This window comes from Tursiops truncatus, chromosome 12 (genome assembly GCF_011762595.2).
Source record: "Tursiops truncatus isolate mTurTru1 chromosome 12, mTurTru1.mat.Y, whole genome shotgun sequence".
Classification (NCBI taxonomy): domain Eukaryota; kingdom Metazoa; phylum Chordata; class Mammalia; order Artiodactyla; family Delphinidae; genus Tursiops; species Tursiops truncatus.
This window is the reverse complement of record NC_047045.1, coordinates 6,794,658-6,814,952: the sequence shown is the minus strand read 5'-3', so window position 1 is coordinate 6,814,952 and position 20,295 is coordinate 6,794,658. Positions and strand designations below refer to the sequence as shown.

The 20,295-nt window shown below is 39.6% G+C and overlaps 1 protein-coding gene across 1 annotated transcript in view; it reads right to left on the bottom strand.

Moving 5' to 3' along the window:
* Positions 1–8,310: 8,310 nt before the first annotated feature.
* Positions 8,311–20,295, bottom strand: part of ADGRB3 (adhesion G protein-coupled receptor B3) — a 797,924-nt gene continuing 785,939 nt past the window's right edge. The window contains exons 29-30 of the mRNA XM_019929178.3: positions 15,166–15,270; positions 8,311–8,864 (exon numbers count right to left, since the gene is read on the bottom strand). Of these exons, the coding sequence (XP_019784737.1) occupies positions 8,676–8,864; positions 15,166–15,270 (294 nt within the window). The 3' untranslated portion in view covers positions 8,311–8,675. The remainder of the gene's footprint in view (positions 8,865–15,165; positions 15,271–20,295) is intronic.

The following is a 20,295-nucleotide window of genomic DNA, read 5'->3' as shown; positions in this document are numbered from 1 at the left end:
ATGCTGACCTTCACTTCTGATCTTTCTGACTCTCCTCTTTAGGTGAAAATTGCTTGTTAAAAGCAAGCTGGCTCCTCTTCCTGGAATTTAGTGGTTTTGGTGAGGAAGAAGCTGTAATTGGACACTTCTCAAGAGGCTCCGAGGTCAAGAGGCTCCGAGGTCTCTGATATCGGTGGTTGCTTCCAGAAGAATCGTTTTCATGATGAATTGCTGTCTTTTGTAGGGGTGAGAAGTGGTTGATGCTTTGAGGGGACTGAACTCTAGTGGATTAAGCTCGCAGATGTCTTAACAGTTTAGCTGGTTTTTAGGTGTCAGTGGATGAATTTACCTGTGACCAGGAAGATCTTAACACCCCCCTCGCCTGACCAAACTTCAGACAGGATTCTCCTCGACTCTAGGCCCCTGACCTGCCTCTTCTTAGAGCTTTTTCTTTAGAGAACTTGGAATCGTTAAGTTCTCTATCTGCCTCTGTGAGATGCAGGTCTTTTTAAAAGCTTCTTGCAGGTTTTACAGTACAGGAATGTCTTGCTCAAGCATCTGGACCAAGTCTTTGAAGTATGATCTTCAAAGAAGGAAGGGCAGGAGCCTAACTTCAGCAGAAGCCTTGCTTCAAGTGGAAAGTTACCTACTCATAAAGAGAGGGGCAAGTTTGCATTTCTTTTGGGTAAAGCAGCAATCTGCGCCCACATCCCAGCTCTATCTGAATCACAAACCAAAGTGCCATTTTTTACATTTTAGATAGATCAGTATTTCCGAACCAGCACATGGTGTGGTGTAAAGATACAAGGAGTCCAAATGAAGAGATGATTGGTGAGCTCAGAATTAAAGAAAATTAGCTGTTCTCACCTAGCTTGGAATATTTACCACTTTCACTTTGGAATATTTTTTGTTTAAAGAGTCATGACTATTGTCTAATATGAGAAAAATCTTTTCTTTAATCACTGCTGGCTGAACATGGACAGTTATTTATTTATTTTTTAATTGGAGGAAAATTGCTTTCCAATGTTGTGTTAGTTTCTGCCATACAATAAAGTGAATCAGCTACATGTACACCTATATCCCCTCCCTGTTGGACCCCCCTCCCTCCTCTCCCCATCCATCTAGGTCATCACAGAGCACCGAGCTGAGCTCCCTGTGCTATACAGCAGGTTCCCACTAGCTCTCTATTTTACACATGGTAGTGTATTTATGTCAAGCCTAATCTCCCAATTCGTCCCACCCTCCCTTTCCCTGTCATGTCCACATGTCCATTCTCTACATCTACGTCTCTATTCCTGCCCTACAAATAGGTTCATCTGTACCATTTTTCTAGATTCCACATATATGCATTAATATACAATATTTGTTTTTCTCTTTCTGGCTTACTTCATTGTTTATGACAGACTCTAGGTCCATCCACATCTCTACAAATGACCCAATTTCGTTACTTTTTATGGCTGAGTAATATTCCATTGTATATATGTACAACATCTTCTTCATCCATTCATTAGTCATTGGACGTTTATGTTGTTTCCATGTCCTGGCTACTGTAAATAGTGCTGCAATGAACATGGGGGTATATGTGTCCTTTTGAGTTACGGTTTTCTCAGGGTATATGCCCAGTAGTGGGATTGCTGGGTCATACAGTAGTTCTATTTTTAGTTTTTTAAGGAACCTCCATACTGTTCTCCATAGTGGTTGTATCAATTTATATTCCCATCAACAGTGCAAAAGGGTTCCCTTTTCTCCACACCTTCTCCAGCATTTAATGTTTGTAGATTTTTTAAAAAAATGTCTTTATTGGAGTATAATTGCTTTACAATGGTGTGTTAGTTTCTGCTGTATAACAAAATGAATCAGCTATACATATACTTATATCCCCATATCGCCTCCCTCTTGCGTCTCCCTCCCACTCTCCTTACCCACCCCTCTGGGCGATCACAAAGTACCAAGCTGATCTCCCTGTGCTGTGCGGCTGCTTCCCACTAGCTATCTATTCTACATTTGGTAGTGTATATATGTCCGTACCACTCTCTCACTTTGTCCCATCTTACCCTTCCCCCTCCCCATGTCCTCAAGTCCATTCTCTATGTCTGCGTCTTTATTCCTGTCCTGCCCCTATGTTCATCAGAACCCTTTTTTTTTTTAGATTCTATATATATGTGTTAGCATACGGTATTTGTTTTTCTCTTTCTGACTTACTTCACTCTGTATGACAGGCTCTAGGTCCATCCACCTCAGTACAAATAACTCAATTTTGTTTCTTTTTATGGCTGAGTAACATTCCATTGTATATATGTGCCACATCTTTATCCATCCTGTTGATGGACATTTAGGTTGCTTGCAGGTCCTGGCTATTGTAAATAGAGCTGCAATGAACATTGTGGTACATGACTCTTTTTGAATTATGGTTTTCTCAGGGTATATGCCCAGTAGTGGGATTGCTGGGTCGTATGGTAGTTCTATTTGTAGTTTTTTAAGGAACCTCCATACTGTTCTCCATAGTGGCTGTATCAATTTACATTCCCACCAACAGTGCAAGAGGATTCCCTTTTCTCCACACCCTCTCCAGCATTTATTGCTTGTAGATTTTTTTGATGATGGCCATTTTGACTGGTATGAAGTGATACCTCATTGTAGTTTTGATTTGCTTTTCCCTAATAGTTAGTGATGTTGAGCATCTTTTCATGTGCCTCTTGGCCATCTGTATGTCTTCTTTGGTGAAATGTCTCTTTAGATCTTCCACCCATTTTTCAATTGGTTTTTTTTGATATTGAGCTCCATGAGCTGTTTGTATATTTCAGAGATTAATCCTTTATCTGTCGCTTCATTTGCACATATTTTCTCCCATTCTGAGGGTTGTCTTTTCATCTTGTTTATGGTTTTCTTTGCTGTGCAGAAGCTTTTAAGTTTAGTTAGGTCCCATTTATTTATTTTTATTTCTATTTCTCTAGGAGGTGGGTCAAAAAAGATCTTGCTCTGGTTTATGTCAAAGAGTGTTTTTTCTATGTTTTTCTCTAAAAGTTTTATAGTGTCCTATCTTATATTTAGGTCTTTAATCAAGTTGGAGTTTATTTTTTGTGTATGGTGTTAGGTAGTGTTCTAATTTCATTCTTTTACATGTAGCTGTCCAGTTTTCCACTTATTGAAGAGGCTGTCTTTTCTCCATTGTATTCCTCCTTTGTCATAGATTAGGTGACCATATGTGCATGGGTTTATCTCTGGGCTTTCTATCCTGTTCCATTGACCTGTATTTCTGTTTTTTGCCAGTACCATACTGTCTTGATTACTGTAGCTTTGTAGTATAGTTTGAAGTCAGGTAGCCTGATTCCTCCAGCTACGGTTTTCTTTCTCAAGATTGCTCTGCTATTTGGGGTCTTTTGTGTTTCCATACAAATTGTAAAATTTTTTGTTCTAATTCTGTGAAGAATGTCATTGGTAATTTGATAGGGATTGCATTGAAACTGTAGATGGTTTTGTGTAGTATAGTCATTCTCACAGTATTGAGTCTTCCAATCCAAGAACATGGTATATTTCTCCATCTGTTTATGTCATTCATCTTTAATTTCTTTCATCAGTGTTTTATAGTTTTTTGAGTACAAATCTTTTGCCTGCTTAGGTAGGTTTATTCTTAGGTATTTTACTCTTTTTATTACGATGGTAAATGGGATTGTTTCCTTGATTTCTCTTTCTGATTTTTTGTTGTTAATGCATAGGAATGCCAGAGATTTCTGTGCATTTATTTTGTATCCTGCAACCTTACCAAATTCGTTGATTAATTCTAGCAGTTTTCTGGTGACATCTTTAGGATTTTCTATGTATAGTATCATGTCATCTGCAAAACAGAAAGAGCCATGACCTTTGTCTAACATGAGAAAAATCGTTTCTTTAATCACTGCTGGCTGCACATGGACTATTCTTGAATAATTCTTCTCATTCCAGTGGGCTTAGTTTCTTTCACTGTGACAGTGTTGAACTTTACCTGAGCTCTATGACTTTGGAAAATGGCAGTGGTTAAGAAATCCCCCACTCTTTTGTGTTCCAAAAAAAAAAAGTTTTACAAAATGCAAAGAACCATCCTGCTGATATTACTTAGACAAGACTCTCAGATGAAACTCTTGTCTACTCACGACAAAAATCAGACACAGACCATCCAGATTCCTATGCTTTGTCTTCAGATTACTAGCAGAACTGTTTGTGCCCATGGACCAATTTGAACAAAATACTTGCTAACTTGACCAAACTTCAGTTGGTTGTCTTCCTTTTCCCAGGCTCCTGAACTTTGGACCATCCTTGAGTTTAAACAACAATCAGGAGATTAACCAAGCAGGGAAAATGGAACCACTGCCCCTGCCTGTCTATCTGTCCCAGAATTGTCTAGCCACTGAGAAAGACATTCCCAGTGCTATTTGGTCCCACTCATCCTACTCTCCCACCCAGTTCCTTCTTGTCTTGCGGACTCACCCCTTCCTGCCTGCCATCTGGGATGTTCTGGATCTCACAGTTGGAGTGTTCTCCCTACTGCAACAGTCCCTCTGCCCTACTGCAGTAGTCTTTTCACATAAAGGTTCTCCTTACCTAAGTCTGGATTTGTTTTTTGACACCTAAAAGACAATAGCCATTTTCATTGGTCACCAAAATTTCTTCAGTCTCTATGTTCTTCTGGTTCTCTGTTCTTATTAAACCTCTTTTCTGTTGTAATATCCCAGTTACAGATAACTACAGAAACATCTCAGGGGCAAGATGATTTTTTCATCATGTAAAACTCTGTGTAGATTGACATGCTGCAGACATGTTTGTCTCATATTCTTCAATGAAGTGCTACAACATTGTAGAATTTCTTGAATTGATTTTTACATCAATAACTCTGGAAAACTAATAAAGTTTTCCTAAGAAGCTAAGAGTGATTCAAAATTTACAAGTTGAATTTTTTGAAGCAGTGGGATTTTGATTATGCTTTTTTTTAAAAAAAAGTTCTTGTGGCTATATATTTTTACCAAGTGTCTGAATCCAACCTGAAAATTCAGGTTGGCTTCTCTCTTCCGTCTCCTGTTGCATGTGTGCAGGTAATAACAAAACTGGGGAAAAATTAAGTACATTTCAAGTGGGTTTGAGAAGTAAAGCAGGTCCAAATAGAACCACACAATGGACTCTAGATCCAAATCTGTTTAAAATCACCTGTTATTTTGGATAAGCCATGCTTTTCTGCTACAATCAGCTCCAGCCCCAGCACTCCCATGACAGCTAATGCATGTTTTCATTTTTCTGCCTCTACGATTCACCTGAAAAACATTTCCATGGAACTTGTTGTTATTTGATTTGGGGATTTAATAATGTAGAAGGAACAAGTGGAAATACCATGGCATCAGGAGAATGACCCCAAAGTAGAAGTCAGAAGACCTGGGCTCTAATAGAGGGTCTGTCATTTACTTATGGTGATCTTAGGTAGCTCAGCCTCTTCTGAGCCCCATCTTTAGGGTAATTAATTCCTGCCCCATGTGGTAATCTTAAGGACAAAAAGACAATATAGGGTAATAAGAGCTTCTTAATATTTAAGTAATATTAATACTTGTTTCACATATGTATCTCATATCTTCAGTATACTGTGAGCTACCTAAAACAGAGGACTTATAGAAGTAAACACATAATAATTGTTCAGTAAACTCTTTTGGATGTGTGATGATATATATGACTGTAAGCAATTCTAAAATAAATTCCACAAATAATTCAACAAATACTTATTGTGTGCACATTATTGTGGTAGGTCCCTTACAGATACAAAAATGGATCAGATGTGAATCCTGCCCTCCAGGCACTTACAGTCCATCAGAGGATATCAGAAATGTGTATAAGTAACAAGATAGAAGATTTTTAAAATCCTAAGAGAGGTACAGAAGCAGGGCTGTAAGAGTTCACAGGAGAAATTATTTTCTAGCTTGGAAAATCATGGATAACTTCGTGAAGAAGAAATATGACGTTATTCTGAAGCATAAAGAAAATCCGGTGATGCGGAAGGGGAGACCTTTCAGTCCAAGGGCACAAGGACCCTGGCAGGTCCTGAGTTGGCTCAGAGGGATGTGCCCAGCACTATCTGGGTGACAGCTGCACCCACTTTGGCAGAGTACGTGTGGAAGTGCAGTGGAAACTTCAAAGGCGTGTACTAGAAGAGGGCTGCCTTAAAATGATGATTCCTTGATACTTACTGACCTGTATTTTTTTCTTACAGATTAAAAAACAAACAGCACCACTACAACTTGGCATCCTTCTTAGAGTAAATTTACGCTAACATTTTTAAGTATGCAAGTTTTGGTTAGCTTTCATATATTAATCTAATATTTAGAGTTATTGGAACTAGAGAAAAATGGCAAAAAGTATAAGTTTTTGTTTTATGGCCATGAATATTATGGTTTTAGAAGAAATATTACTATAATATATTGAATTTATCTCTTTAAACATATAGAATTTGTATTCAAACATATGCTTATTGTGTTTCGTTTTGTTTTTTTTTTTTTGCGCGGGCCTCTCACTGCCGTGGCCTCTTCCGCCGCGGAGCACAGGCTCCGGACACGCAGGCTCAGTGGCCATGGCCCACGGGCCCAGCCGCTCCGCGGCACGCGGGATCCTTGCGGATCGGGGCACGAACCAGCGTCCCCTGCATCGGCAGGCGGACTCTCAACCACTGCGCCACCAGGGAAGTCCTGTTGTGTTTTTTCATTTTCTTTTTCATCAAGATTTTACAGTTTGAAATGGGGAACTGTATATATGATTTTCATTCCCTCTACAGGGTACTGAGATGGAGCTGAGCGTTATGGATTTTATATACATATATGTGCATACGTGTGTATATGTATATGTATACATATACACACATTCATATATGTGTGTGTTTATATATAATAGAGAGAGAGAGAAAGTGAGAGAAATCTACTAAATATTATTCCTGCCACCGGAAAGTCATGTGATAAATTTAATAGCCATTAAATATTACAATTACATTATAATTAGCATCAAGTTTATTTTTATTGAAAAACCAGTCCTTCGTTATGTTGTACTCTTTTTTGCATAATGATGTCACTTTTATTTTTAAAATCTGATTAAAAATATACTTCTCACGACTTTACATGGAGCACAGGAAGGGTATCTGACAGGAGTTGGGTTTTAAGGCGCCCTTGAGGTTGAAGCACCTTGGTGTCTGCCTCGTGGCCTGTGGGCCGGGGTCCCCTCGGTCACTGGCAGAAGGAGCCCATCTGAGTCTCGGCCAGACCACAGGAGGCCGTGCAGCCCAGGCTTAACCAGCAAACTAAATAAACATCTTAGAAATTTCAAAGCCCCCAATCTCCTCCCCACTCCCTTTACTTCCCTCAGACTGAAAAGCACAATCTCATCATCCCGAAAGGATGAGGAAATTGCCGAAATCCTCTCCCCAACCTGCCCCCCTGGCCCCCGGGTTCCTCTGGTGCCACCCTGAGGTTGGGGGGGACATCACTGTGTGGCTCTAACACCAGACAGGACACCAGGGAGCCTTCTGCAGTAAGCTCATGTCAGACTCTTCAAATCACAGATAAATCATCTGCCAATACATTCACTCCCCTTTCCTTCTGCTAGAGAATGTACAGATACAATTTTTTTAAAAATCCCAAATAAGTTCATTTTCCCCATATGCCGTGAAGAACGGTAGTACAAGTAGTTTCTTCTGTGAAACATGCAGTGAACTTCATTACTTATAATAAACATTGTCCCTGTATTATTTTTTGTATGGTAACTTACTGTTTCCTACTAGCAGTTATCTTTTGTTGCCATGAGAGAGAAAAAACGTAATATTTATGTAAGACTATGATGGCAGCAGATTTCTGACAAGCCCCATTTACATGGTACATTGCTCCAAAGGGTGTGTGAGTAGAAAATACAGAAGCACTATACAGACCTACTGTTACATTGGAGAAATCATGAGCCTCAAAGGAGTAATAACGGTATGCTATTAAAACCATGAATACATTTTCAGTATCTGTAGTGAAACAAGACTTTATAAATATGTAAATTTCCGTTCAACAAATCCAAAATAAAATACACTAAAAAACTGATATGTAGACAAAAGTTTATTTACACCATACAACATTTTAAATATTTTATACACAGCTGCAGCAGAGAAAGCTACTCAGAGCTTTCTAGAGAAAACTGCAATAATAAAGATGTGAAATATATTATTCATATAAAAGTGAGATTATTACTTTATTGCATTTAAAGCAATGAAGAATGTAGCTCAACAAACATTCATTTAATGACAAAAACTTTGCTTTTATATTATAAAGTAAAAAGTGTAGTAATGGCCAAACAGACTGTTATAAACTTTAAAAACTGCATAAATATATACATTGTGCTTCATGGTGAAGTTTTTTGAAAACTAAACCATATGAAGCGGTTACAACATGAATCGTTGCTTGAGGTTTATCTATAAAGTTTACCCTACAAATCCATTCCACGGGTACTTACAACACAGGGTGGTCAGGACTGTACACCTGGGCTTCTCTCCACTAGCCTGACTAGGGAGAAGTTACCAAAGCAAACACCACTGACATTTGGCATGTGGAGGTGCTGACATGAGAGAGTCACACTGTCCGGATAGAAATGTCAGGCTTCCCAAGTCTTAAGTGTCAGTGCAATACATTTTGTCTCCACCTCAGTCCATTTTGATTTTGTTAAACTTCTGTTTGAAAGTCCCCCTCCTGCACATCCAGAGGCAAATTCAGACATTTCTCCCACTCTGCTGGCCTCAGTTCCAAGGTGTCCTTTGCCTCTGTATCTAAGACATTGATTGTGGTGTAATGTTGGTATTCACTGGGGTTTTTGAAAGTGTCCCATGGATTCTTGTTTGGTGCTGGGTTTTCCTGTCGAGAAGAGAGGGGAAGAGAGTCATTTATTTGATGGCTAGGATTGCTGCTTGTTGAAATTTCCAGGAAGAGAGGCTGTTCCTAAGCTTAATCCAGTTTATGTGATTCAGAGATGATTTGAAATTGTGGCCAGCTGCAGGAAGTGGTTTTGATTTCAGTTTTCTTTCATTGAACAAATTGATGAACACCTTTTTTGAGTTACCCTAAAATTTTCCAGCAATCAAAGGAAGTGAATAGTATTAAAGAAGGCAAGGTAGATGATGTTTTGTTTTGGGGCATCTTGTGAAGTGTCAGGATGGCTATATGTTCAGGTAGGAAGGAGCGTTAAGTTCCTGCTAAGACTAAATGTAGAAAATTTAAGTATTTTGTCAGAATCTTTGGAGGGATAAAAAAAATTGAGGATATGTCATAGGGCATGTTACGCAACATTAAAAGCTGTAAACCCAAACTAGCCATATTTCATAAAATGAAATTTTAGATCACTGTCTTTGTTTAGTTTCTCTGCAAGAAATTATCCTTTTTAGAATACGAAAATGCTGCTGTGTGTAATCTATTTTTTTATCTGATGTATATTCCCCACAATTTTCTATATACTTGGGTAACACACTAGCACAAATCCTTTCAAAGAGCACACCGTTTTGGGGGAAACATATCCAGCAATATAAGCATTTAAAAAAAAATGTCTACAAGTCATTTCTTCTTAAGTTTCACAGTCCACACCCTCTAATTACCTAAGATTTAAGATCTGCCTAATTATGACACCACCGAGACCTTCCATGTTATAGGTGCTCGATGACTGCATGAGCAGACATCATTTGTGGTTTTTATAGTCTGGTATTTGCTGAAAGTTAGCAGTAAAATTTCTCTATTTTAAAGAAGTATGATTTAAAGATTTCTGTAAAATGAAGGGCTTTGAATAGGATACACTAATCTGAATAACATCAAAGAACAAGAAGGAAATCATGACTGAAATCTCCTTAGACAAAACTTAAGCTAAAACAACTATGGTTGTTAAATGCGTCCTTTACTCCCTCTCCCTTCCCCCCCACCCATCCCCCCACAAATTCTGGCCTTCAACTGACTATAATCAATTAGCAGGGGGAACATAAAACAGGTTCTTGAATAATTATTTGGATTCCATTCAGTATATTAAAAATCATTCTCTGGTTGGGATAGGCCAAAGAGGCGACTTACAGAAATACTTATAACTAGAAATTATGTTATTAAAATTCTCAATACATTAGATGTTTCCAGCACTTATTAGCCTTAATCATGAGGACACACAAGAAAAAATAGCTAATAGGTAAAGATTTAATAAAAAGTTATCTTTGGAGAGATGTACAGTGGATTCATTCTGATTTAGTCTGATACCCTAAAGTCTCATGAACTATATAGTCTTATAACTCTCCCCTTCTCTCTCTCTCCCTTTTTTCTTTCCCTGTCTCCTTCCTTGCTTCCCTTCAACCCATGTTTATTTACCAGCTGCTCTGTGCTGGCATCGTATTAGGTGCTAGGGAGAGTCAGGTGATAAATCACTTGGTGAAAAGCACATGGTCCACCAGGGAGCATAGATTTAAAGCCCAATGCACACAGTACCAAATTCCAGTTACTCCATTCCATATGAACGTGACCTTGAACAATTTCTCTGAATCTCAACTTTACTATTTGCAAAAGAGAGATATGCTTTGTCTTTTGGGCCAAAGGAGTTGGCCAAGGGTGCAGCTCATTACCGACTTTGTGGGGCTGCAAAGATAAAAAACACAGAGGGCTCAGCATGATGCCTGATTTTAATAAATGCTCTCACTAGATGGTAATCATACACATCATAAAGGTGTCTATAGTTAAATGAAGGTATAAAATATACAGTCATATCCACATCTACGAGCCGGAAAAAGTGCTGAGGGAGTTCAGAGGGTGGAAATACAGCTTCCCTTTGTGGAGCACAGAGAACTTTCTGAGAAAAGTGACGTTAAGGCTGGCATAGAAGAATGGGCTTTGTCATGAAGGCATATGTGTGGTTGGAGGTCGGGTGGCTGGAAAGGCACGTGTACCAAGAAGTACAAACCCAGAGAGCGTGGAGATAGGACATCTCAGAACAGTGCCAATTCATTTTAGCTGGAGTGAAAAAGAATATCAGAAAAAAACAGGCAAACGTGAACTGAAAGCCAGATCATAAGGGGCTTCGCCTGCCAGGCTACTTCCCAATTTGGAATTTATTTTGTAGGCAATGAAGAATGGTTGGACCTTAGAGGGCACTACAGGAACCTGAGCCATCAGTCATCAATGGAAAGCCATGGGGTGGATTTATTCATCTTGGAGGAGGGCTGTCTCAAGGAGCTTTCTGGGAATCCTAGCTTTGACAGAAAGTTGAATTAGTTCAATCCTAAAAGGATTCAAGATATGTAAAGTGTTAGTTCACTGGCTTTAAAAATAAAGGTTTCATTATGTTTGGAACAAGTGTGATTTTCCTTTTATATTTTAAAGATCAAGCACCATGGATACAGGAACTAAAAAGGCCCATTTTAAACACTGTCAGGATGTCTAGATTCTAATTTCAAAGAGTATTATTGCCAGTACGGGACCGATCGAATTTCCGAGAGCTTCTATTAGTGGGTAATAAATTAGTTAATGTGGTTCATCTCCTCTGGCATCCCATAGTACTCCCTGCTGAGCTGTGGTTCTCACCACTGTTCCCAAGTGTGTGGACACCCTTGAGTGGAGAAGAACCGCCACCCCCAGCAATCAGGGTGGGAACAGGACCCCCAGGGAGTGAGGGGGCTGGAAGTCAGGGGGTGGTGCCCATGGGGCCACCCATCTTCCTCTGTGCTTGGGGTGGATGGATTCTCGCGTGGAAAGTGTAAACTGTTCAACGGTCCAAAGAACGATCAACCTTGGAACAGCCCGTGGGGATCACTGAATTCCACAGGGAGAGCCACCCAGGCCAGGAAAGCTTTCAGTGGAGGCCTAAATCCTGATATAAAATTCAATCCGAGTGGGTACAAGTTCCTGATTTGATGTAACTGTTTTACGTTGGTTGGTTTGCTTTTTGAGCTCAAGTATAGAGCAGAGGCGATGTACGTAAACTGAAGCATGTGTGATAAAGGCCTGATAAATTATAAACTCAGTATAAGCCAACATGCATGAGGCTTCCAAAAATACAAATATGGTCTTAGGCTGTATAAATAGAGAAGATTAATGGAATATGAGAACTCAGAGCCACCGGAAACATGGCCTGGGCTGCCTGCGTGTTTCCCTCAGTTCCCAGCCGGGGTTGAGGGTCTGGCAGACTTGTGAGTCCCTCCTGCCTCCATCCTTTCCTCTTTCCCTCCTTCCCTTCACCTTTTCTTCCCTCCCTCTCTTCCTTCTTTCCCTCCAGTCTACGGATCGAGGGGACAAAGGGAAAGAGAATGTGTATATTTTACATTCTAAAAGAGGGAGAATTTGGAGCTGCTGCTCGCCGGTGGGATCCTGATGGAGACACTCACAGGGAAAGGCTGTTAACAATGCCTACCCCTTGTAGGGATTCAGGTGCTGTCCGGGCTGGAGCAGGGAGACGGACTTAATGGTCTTTTGGTTTCCCTTTGATTCCCCACATTCTACATAATTACCATCATTTGCAGGTGCCAGGCAGGTGCTGTGAGTTAGGAGCCGGAAAAAAAGATGAAACAGACTTTATTGAGGTTTGTGTCTCGAACATGTCTTTCTCCACCCAATTATGCACTGTTCCATTAGCAATGTGCCACTATGAATTATATGACTGAATTAAGGATAGTGAACTCACTCGCACGTCCCTTATTAATCAGAACTGAATAAGGATTTTTTTCTCTGTTCTCATGTATTTAGGACAATAGTGAAGCAGCAATGACAACTATCCTCCCCACTCCTAACCTCCCAAATGATAAATATTTATAAATCCTTTCTAGAAAAGGCAGGCTGCTGCAGAGCTGTGCTGTAATTAGTAGACTATTTTGGTTGTCAGGAAACTGAGATACAGATATTTGTGCCATTAATGATTTAATACCCAGACAATACAAGGGGAAATTATAGTCATATTATAGCAGTCAGCCAGCTGTATCTGTTGCATAAGGCTTTTGGATTGGTAAACATAACCTTCTCTTAAAAAAAAAACAAAATGAAGTTTCTTCAGTTTATTTCAATGTTAGCTTTCAACATTCCAAAATGAGCAGCTAATAAGTTTAGGTCTAATCTCAATGGTGCAATTTTCATTTTCCTGCTAACTAAAAATGGACAGGTTAATATTTGGGGCAGGGGCGGTAGACGGAGAAAGAACCACTCACTACGTGTAAATGTTTTCTCTACGCCTAGTGCTGTGTTGATGATTCCACATAACACATGATTCCTGCTGTGTGGAGGAAAATAGACTGATATACACAAGCTCTTTAGAGACCAATGAAGAGTTAAAGTGTATATACTTCTGATAACCTTCATTTAACAAATGCAGATTAAACTATTAGACATGCAAGAAATCAAGAGCGGCCTTTTACTGGTCACTTACCATGCACGACCAGCATCATACTCAGTACTGAGAAGAATGCAAGAAAAACACAAAGACACATAAATTCTTGCTGTTGATAAGCTAATGATACTAATCAGGAAGCCAGGATTAAGACCCATACACATATGAAAGAATCACTAGCGTTAGAAAGTGACCCAAAATACCTTAGAGTGACATGTATTTCAGAACGCCAGAGGTTGGGAGGAGTAGGTCCAGCCAAGGCCTGCAAAAGTGTGAGGCAAAGAAGGAATGCCACGCTTGGAGAGGAGAAGCATGGGGTCAGACGGCTGTCCCAGCTCCAGCCCTCAGAGCTGAGTCTCAGCTTGTAGCATCTCAGGGTCCCACCCGCTTTGGAAAGTGCGAGGATCGAAGGAAGCGTATTATTAATGACTGTTTTTCTATGCCCAAATTAGAAGGAGAAAATTGAGGTTCAGAAATTGACCTTTGTAATTTGCTCAAGATCGTTCTTGAGCTCTCGAGTTCTTAGCAGAAGCTAACTATCTGCTAGAAAACTCAAGCAGATAGCTCTTGCTTGAGCTGTCTTCTACAGATCTTCCTCAACTTACGACAGGGTTATGTCTCACTAAACCCATCATAAGTTGAAAATATCATAAGTCGAAATGCATTCAATACACCTAACCTACTGACCATCATAGCTTAGCCCAGCCGACCTTAAAGGTGCTCAGGCACTTACCTCAGCCTATAGTTGGACAAAATCATCTAACACAAAGCCCGCTTTATAATAAAGTGTTGAATATCTCATGTAATTTATGGAATAATGCACTGAAAGTGAAAAACAGAATGGTTGTCTGGGTACAGAACGGTTGTCAGTGTATCAGTTGTTCACCTTCGTGATCTCGGGGCTGAGTGGGAGTTGTGGATCTCTGCCCCTGCCCAGCATCACGAGAGAGTACTGGACCACATCTCACTAGCCTGGGAAAAGATCAAAATTCAAAGTACGACTTCTACTGCATGCATATTGCTTTTGCACCATCATAAAACTGAAATATCTTGTCGAAGCATCATACTGATTTCTGGATGCCTGCTCCAGTGCTCTCACGAATAATGATACAACCCTCTCTGGAGCTTTGATTGTGCCATGCACATAGTAGCTGCAAAACATCATTTTATTTGATTACATCCTACGCTAGCATTATAGTAGTAGGAATGAGTGAAGAGAATCGCTGCAATCAACAATCAAAGCCCCCAGCGCTGATGTGTATCCTGAAACTCTTTTCCCTACTCTGGTAGACAAAACCCACCACTCTAGTTTTAGGTAGCAACTCTCTCTCTCTCTCCATATATATATATATATAAAGAGAGAGAGACAGATATATGTGTTATTTATATATTATACATTTATAATATATATTATCTATCTATATTATATAGGTTATATATATATTACATTTAATGACCTTAAAATGCCAGGCATTCTAATGAAAATATTTAGTCAAGTACTTGGAAATTTGAATTAGCTGACTTTTAACTCTGATGATAAAAGGTCCAAGTGAATCCAGCACATTTTTGATATATAACTAATTGCAATTAGACCTTATAATTGAGGACATTTGAAATATGAATAAAACACTTAAAGACTCTGTCATTCCTAATTGGCCCCTTAGTACATTTCAAAGCACCTTCGGGGGATTATTACTTATTTTTCAGTTTGCCACTCTTGTGTTCCCAAGACATCTGGGAGCTTCCCGAAGGCAGGGGGGACAGCTGACATGATGCATCTTTATCGTGGCATCAGGCACCGATGAAGTAAAGCATACTCACCAGACTGCTTGTATTTGGTATATCCCGAAATCTGTCCAAAGTCTGAAATTTCTGATTGAGTTCCTGAAACAGTTCCATATGCCTCTTCCTTGTATGCATGACCTTCTGCAAAAGAGAGTAAGATGGCTCTCGTTTCTAATCTGATTTATGCGTTAAAAGAAGAGATTTAGTATTTTGCTATGCTAATAAGGGAAATCAAATTTTCCAGGAGCTAGAAGGTCCCAGAAGATGCCAAAAATGCAAACGGTTTGCACCAAATCCTTGTCTTATGGTCCACACTTCTGGAACATGAAGAATTGGCTATTTCTTCCACTTACAAGATTACCAAAAAATAGTTTTCTCCTGTGGGTGCATTAAAAATATAGCAGTCATTCCTCTGTAAGGTTTTCATCATTCAAAGTTAGAGCTGTTTTACAAAAATTGTTACAATATAAAAAAAAGTTTAAAAATTTTGACTTATAAAGCACCACAGTCTCTCAGTGTTTGTCATGGGAGATATTACATTTTTATGTTTTATTTCTATAAACACTAAAATCTTAGCTGGCTGTACTAAAGGGGAAGCAAACTCCCAGGCCCTGCCATTGAAGGCTGACTCAAAGCACTAAAGTGTCTGAAATATAATGTGAGATCTGAAATCTTACACTTTCCCTGTGAATAGTGATTGAGCTTCGCAGAAGGAAAACCTGACCCATAGGTTTCACATATTTGTTTACAAAATGGTCCAGAATCTTAACACTTAGAATTCAGAGCATGAATTGTGTGGTTGATGAGCTTCTACAACCACAGATACAAATATATTGATATCCTTCATCCCTGGTGATATACTTCTTCCAACTTCATCATAACTCAACAAATCGAGTCAGAAATCAAAAATGACCTTGGGGTAAGTATAATACCATGAGCTGAATCTTTTTCTGTTACAGAGCATTTAAAAGAGCGCTAACAAAGAAGAGTTAGATAATAAATACCCTGTATTTACAAGTGTAAAGGAGAAAATACCTTCCTCTACTGTGATTTTTAAAAGTTAAAAATTTCAAAGTTTTGGTGGTTCTCCAAGATTATGCCTTCACGTTTGTGTAAGATTTTATAGTTTTTTTAAGCATGCGATTCATAATTCACCGTTTGCTCTTGTGGATTGCATGGGTATACTGTATTCATGCCTAAGCTAGGATTTGAACATTTGGTCTATTGTTTTAATTATCAAATATTTTCAAAAGTAAGGATTTGTTTTGAAAAAAGAAATATATCTTTGGAGGAAGATCTATAATGCCCAATTTTCTTCTCAAAAGACATTTGCGTAGAACACTTTATCTCCTTGAGAACAAAAATGGCAAAAGAAAAATGCAAATGGCATTTTTAACATATCTTAAAAAGGCTTCTTCTCTCCTAGGCCAACTTTAATTTCCTATATTTAATGAATCTGTGTTTAGGCAATACTTTGTTTAGCTAATTCTTCCATTTTCACTAGCCTACTTTCATAAGAGAGAATTCTGCCATTTTAAGTCTTGCTCTACTGGATTATTTCCACCTTGGCTCTTCTGAGCTCTAGGAGTTCGCTGTTGATGAATCAGGTGGGGAAGATGGGAACATGGCACCATCACTGGTGACAGGAGCATGAAACACAGCCCCCGGCTACAGAGTGATGAACTTCCCTGCAATTTTCGGGAGAGTACAAGAAACAGATTTGCAGGGTTTGCAGAGAAACACCAGACAAACGTAACTTGACTAGTGATAGCTGATGAAGACTGATGAGAGGGGGATTTGCATAAGCAACGTGATGGAGGGATATTAAGGACCAAGTAGCTGGCAAACAATGCAGTACATTCTATCCTTAGGGAGGCAAATATTTCCAGCAGCACCAGGTCCTAAGACACTGACTAAAATACGGATTTGTGTTACAAGGAATGCTTTTTTTTTTTTTTTTTTTGCAGGAGCCAGACTCTGACGGTGGGGTGGGGATGGGTGGGTCTGATGACTTTCAGGGAACTTGGGGTGGGGGAGGGGAGGAGGAATGCTTTAAAAAAAAAACCAAAACAAAGCTATAGTCATCAGAATATTGACTCTGGCTCTAACTTACAAATAGTGATTCTCATGATAACGAGTCTAACCACACAGTTACTTCGTGCTAGGGTGCAGTCGGAGTGACGTCATAGTACTGACATTTCTCTAACGATATTTCATTCTGTCAGTTAATACATATTCATGACATCTCATATTGAGCTAAACGGGGGAGTAACAATGGTGTGCAAAATCTGGCAGAGTCCCTGCCCTTTTATAGTTTGAGGTGTAACGGAGGACCTAGGTGTTAATCACATAATAACTCAAATGAAAGTTAAATTAGACCGTGGTAAGGAAAACAAGCAGTGCTGTTATAGCAGTACGTGACAGGGAAATTTGCTAAGAGAAATCCAAGTGAGGTCAGTTCCCCAATATTTCCATATTCATTTTTAAGTTTCAAATTCTCAAATCAGTTATTCCTGCATCGTGTTTGTTCTCTTTCTTCCATTTTATAAAATGCAGAGAATTCCTAGTACAACTTGTAATCTTATGCCCAAATCCCCTTTCCTCAAGGAGATCATTCCTTTCCAAAGAGATGGACTTAGTTTCTTCTAAGATGGTTGATACTACTAACACAGCAAGCCTGCTCTAACGTGGTCCTGTGGTGGGTTTGCTGTGTCATCTTCCACTTATCTTTTATTTCATCAGAGGGTCCCGACTTTGCACTGGGGAACTGTCCATCAAGGTCTTTACCTTCCAACAAAGTTCTCTTTTGTCTGTCAGTCAAAGTCACTCTCTCTCTCGTAACCAAATATCTCTGATGGGTAAAAGCATGGTTAATGAAGCAAATAAAGTGTCAAATATATCCCGTGGAAATGAGGATACATTAACTGATAGGAGTTTTTAAATCATATCCTGATTGAATGGGCAGTGCCTGATTCTGAACCGAGTGGATTTTATTTTGAGGAGATGGATTGTTAAGACATTCTCAGAAATATATATGGTGGATACCACTATGATATAACCAAAGAGCAGTTTGCAATGTTCTCCGTAAGTTCATGAAAGCTACTCTGAACCATAAAGCTCAAGGACCCTGAAATGAATATAAAGACAAATGAAAAATTTAGATGCTAAAATTCAGGGCCCTTCCTATCTAGAAACATCCTCATGCCAGATAATCATTCTAATTTGAAACTGCCATCTTAGCACAGCCAGAAATCACCATAGCAGTGATGGCCTGCTGCTTCTGAGAGGAGTGTCACATTAGGGTTGCCAAGGGGCAGCTCACGTATCTGTCATGGGCCCAGTTTGACCTTCCATGCATGATTCCTTCTTGTTCATAAACTCAAGTCCATCTTTCTGCTTTTCTTAGTGGGGAAGGTTCCATTGACAAGAAAGCCAGCATCACAGTGAATATTGGATGGTTTCTATCCCAGTAGTGTTCTGGGATAAAAACTTAAGCTGCAGTTTTAGTTGTCACAAGTAATAAGGGTTTCCCTTGCTTTATTTACTTGCCTAAATAATTATTTATTTGAAGCAGTCATGCCTTTGATTATCTTGCTTACCTAATTAGAAGTTTTCATGCTTATAAATCTTACTGGTTCATTTTGATGGCTCTTTTAGGATTTTTACAGACCTTAGTGTTTATCTGTTTACCTTTTCCTTTCTTTTGTGACCTAAACATCCTGTGTCTCAAAGAAATTGACTCCTGTGACAAAACTGTAACTCATGTGGATTTTCTATTGAAGCAATCAAATATATTCTAATTGGCAATACATATAAAATTCAGGTTCCTTCAGTTATAACGCCTTCCAAATATTACAGGCATCTTTCGCAGTAAAGATAAATGCTTGGCAATGCTCCCCTGCACTCAGATTATTATCATTCAGCCTTTTTCAAAGCTGTATTGAAGTGCTATCCCAAGAAGACCAGCCACCTAACTGCACAAAAGTAGTGTCTCCCGAATAGCTTTTTTCATAGGACTCTTATCTTTTATTTCATATCTTTGTAATTCAAGGGAGGCAGTCTTGGCAGCCTTCTAATTGTTGGAATTAGAGAAAAAGTGATACACTGTAAAACACTTTCATGAAATTTCAGATATTTGAGAAAAATTAGGATGGGAATAAACTTCATGTCTTGAGCTCCTATTACATCCCAGACAATCTCCTTGATTAAATACTTGGGACATATCAAATCTAACAGCTCTAGGTCTGGACAAATTTGGATTACGTTCTTACTTCCATGGCTTTCAAGTTGTGTGGTAAGAGGCCCAAAACCCAACCTCCCTTTAGCTACAGTTTCAGTAGTCAGAATAACCTTGGAAGATTGTTTTGAAGACTTAAAAAGGGCTATAAGTCACATCACTGGAGCACACAGGTAAGAGCCAGAGGAGCCATTATTATCTTTCCCAATCCTCACAATAACCCTGGGAGGTGGTGGTCCCTGTCTCACTTGACCGATTAGGAGACTTAGCTTGAGAGGCCGGTAAGGCTCCCAGCTCACACAGGTGGTGGGAGGTTGGAATCCATTCTGAGTCCAAGGGAATTCTCTCTGCATGCTGCTTGCTGTCTCAGATGGACCCCGCAGGTCCAGGGAGCCTCCTTTATCGGACCATTCAAGTCTGTGATTATGCCATCTCAATTCTTCTGATGGAAGAGGAGACGGAACAGTCCAGGGTGGGTGAGGGGCCTTCTGTAGAGAGGCCATAAGCTCTGTGGCTATTGATCACCCTTCAATGGTCCCAAAGTACTGCAATTCTGGTTTGAAGGCTGGTCTCCTTATTTTGTCTCTGAGCACCTCGTGGGCCGTGACTTTGCATCCCTGACACCTAGCACGGTGCTTGACATTCTGAAGGTGCTCGACAGATGGGTGTGGAATAAATTAAATGAATGAGATGTCATAGATACATAGGCCTTGGAAGGCCATCATAAATCTTGCCCCCTCTCGTTCTATTCAAGAGGTCTCCCCACTGGAGGGAAGACTCATTTTATTGGCCCCAGACAAAAAGCCTCCCTCTCTGTTCTGGTCCTCTTGTGCTCCCTTATTTCCCGTACAAGTGTCTTATAAAGGGCCTGCAGGTGGTTTGAAACAAACTGAAGGTTTTCTCTTCCAAATTCAGAGTCTTGAATCATA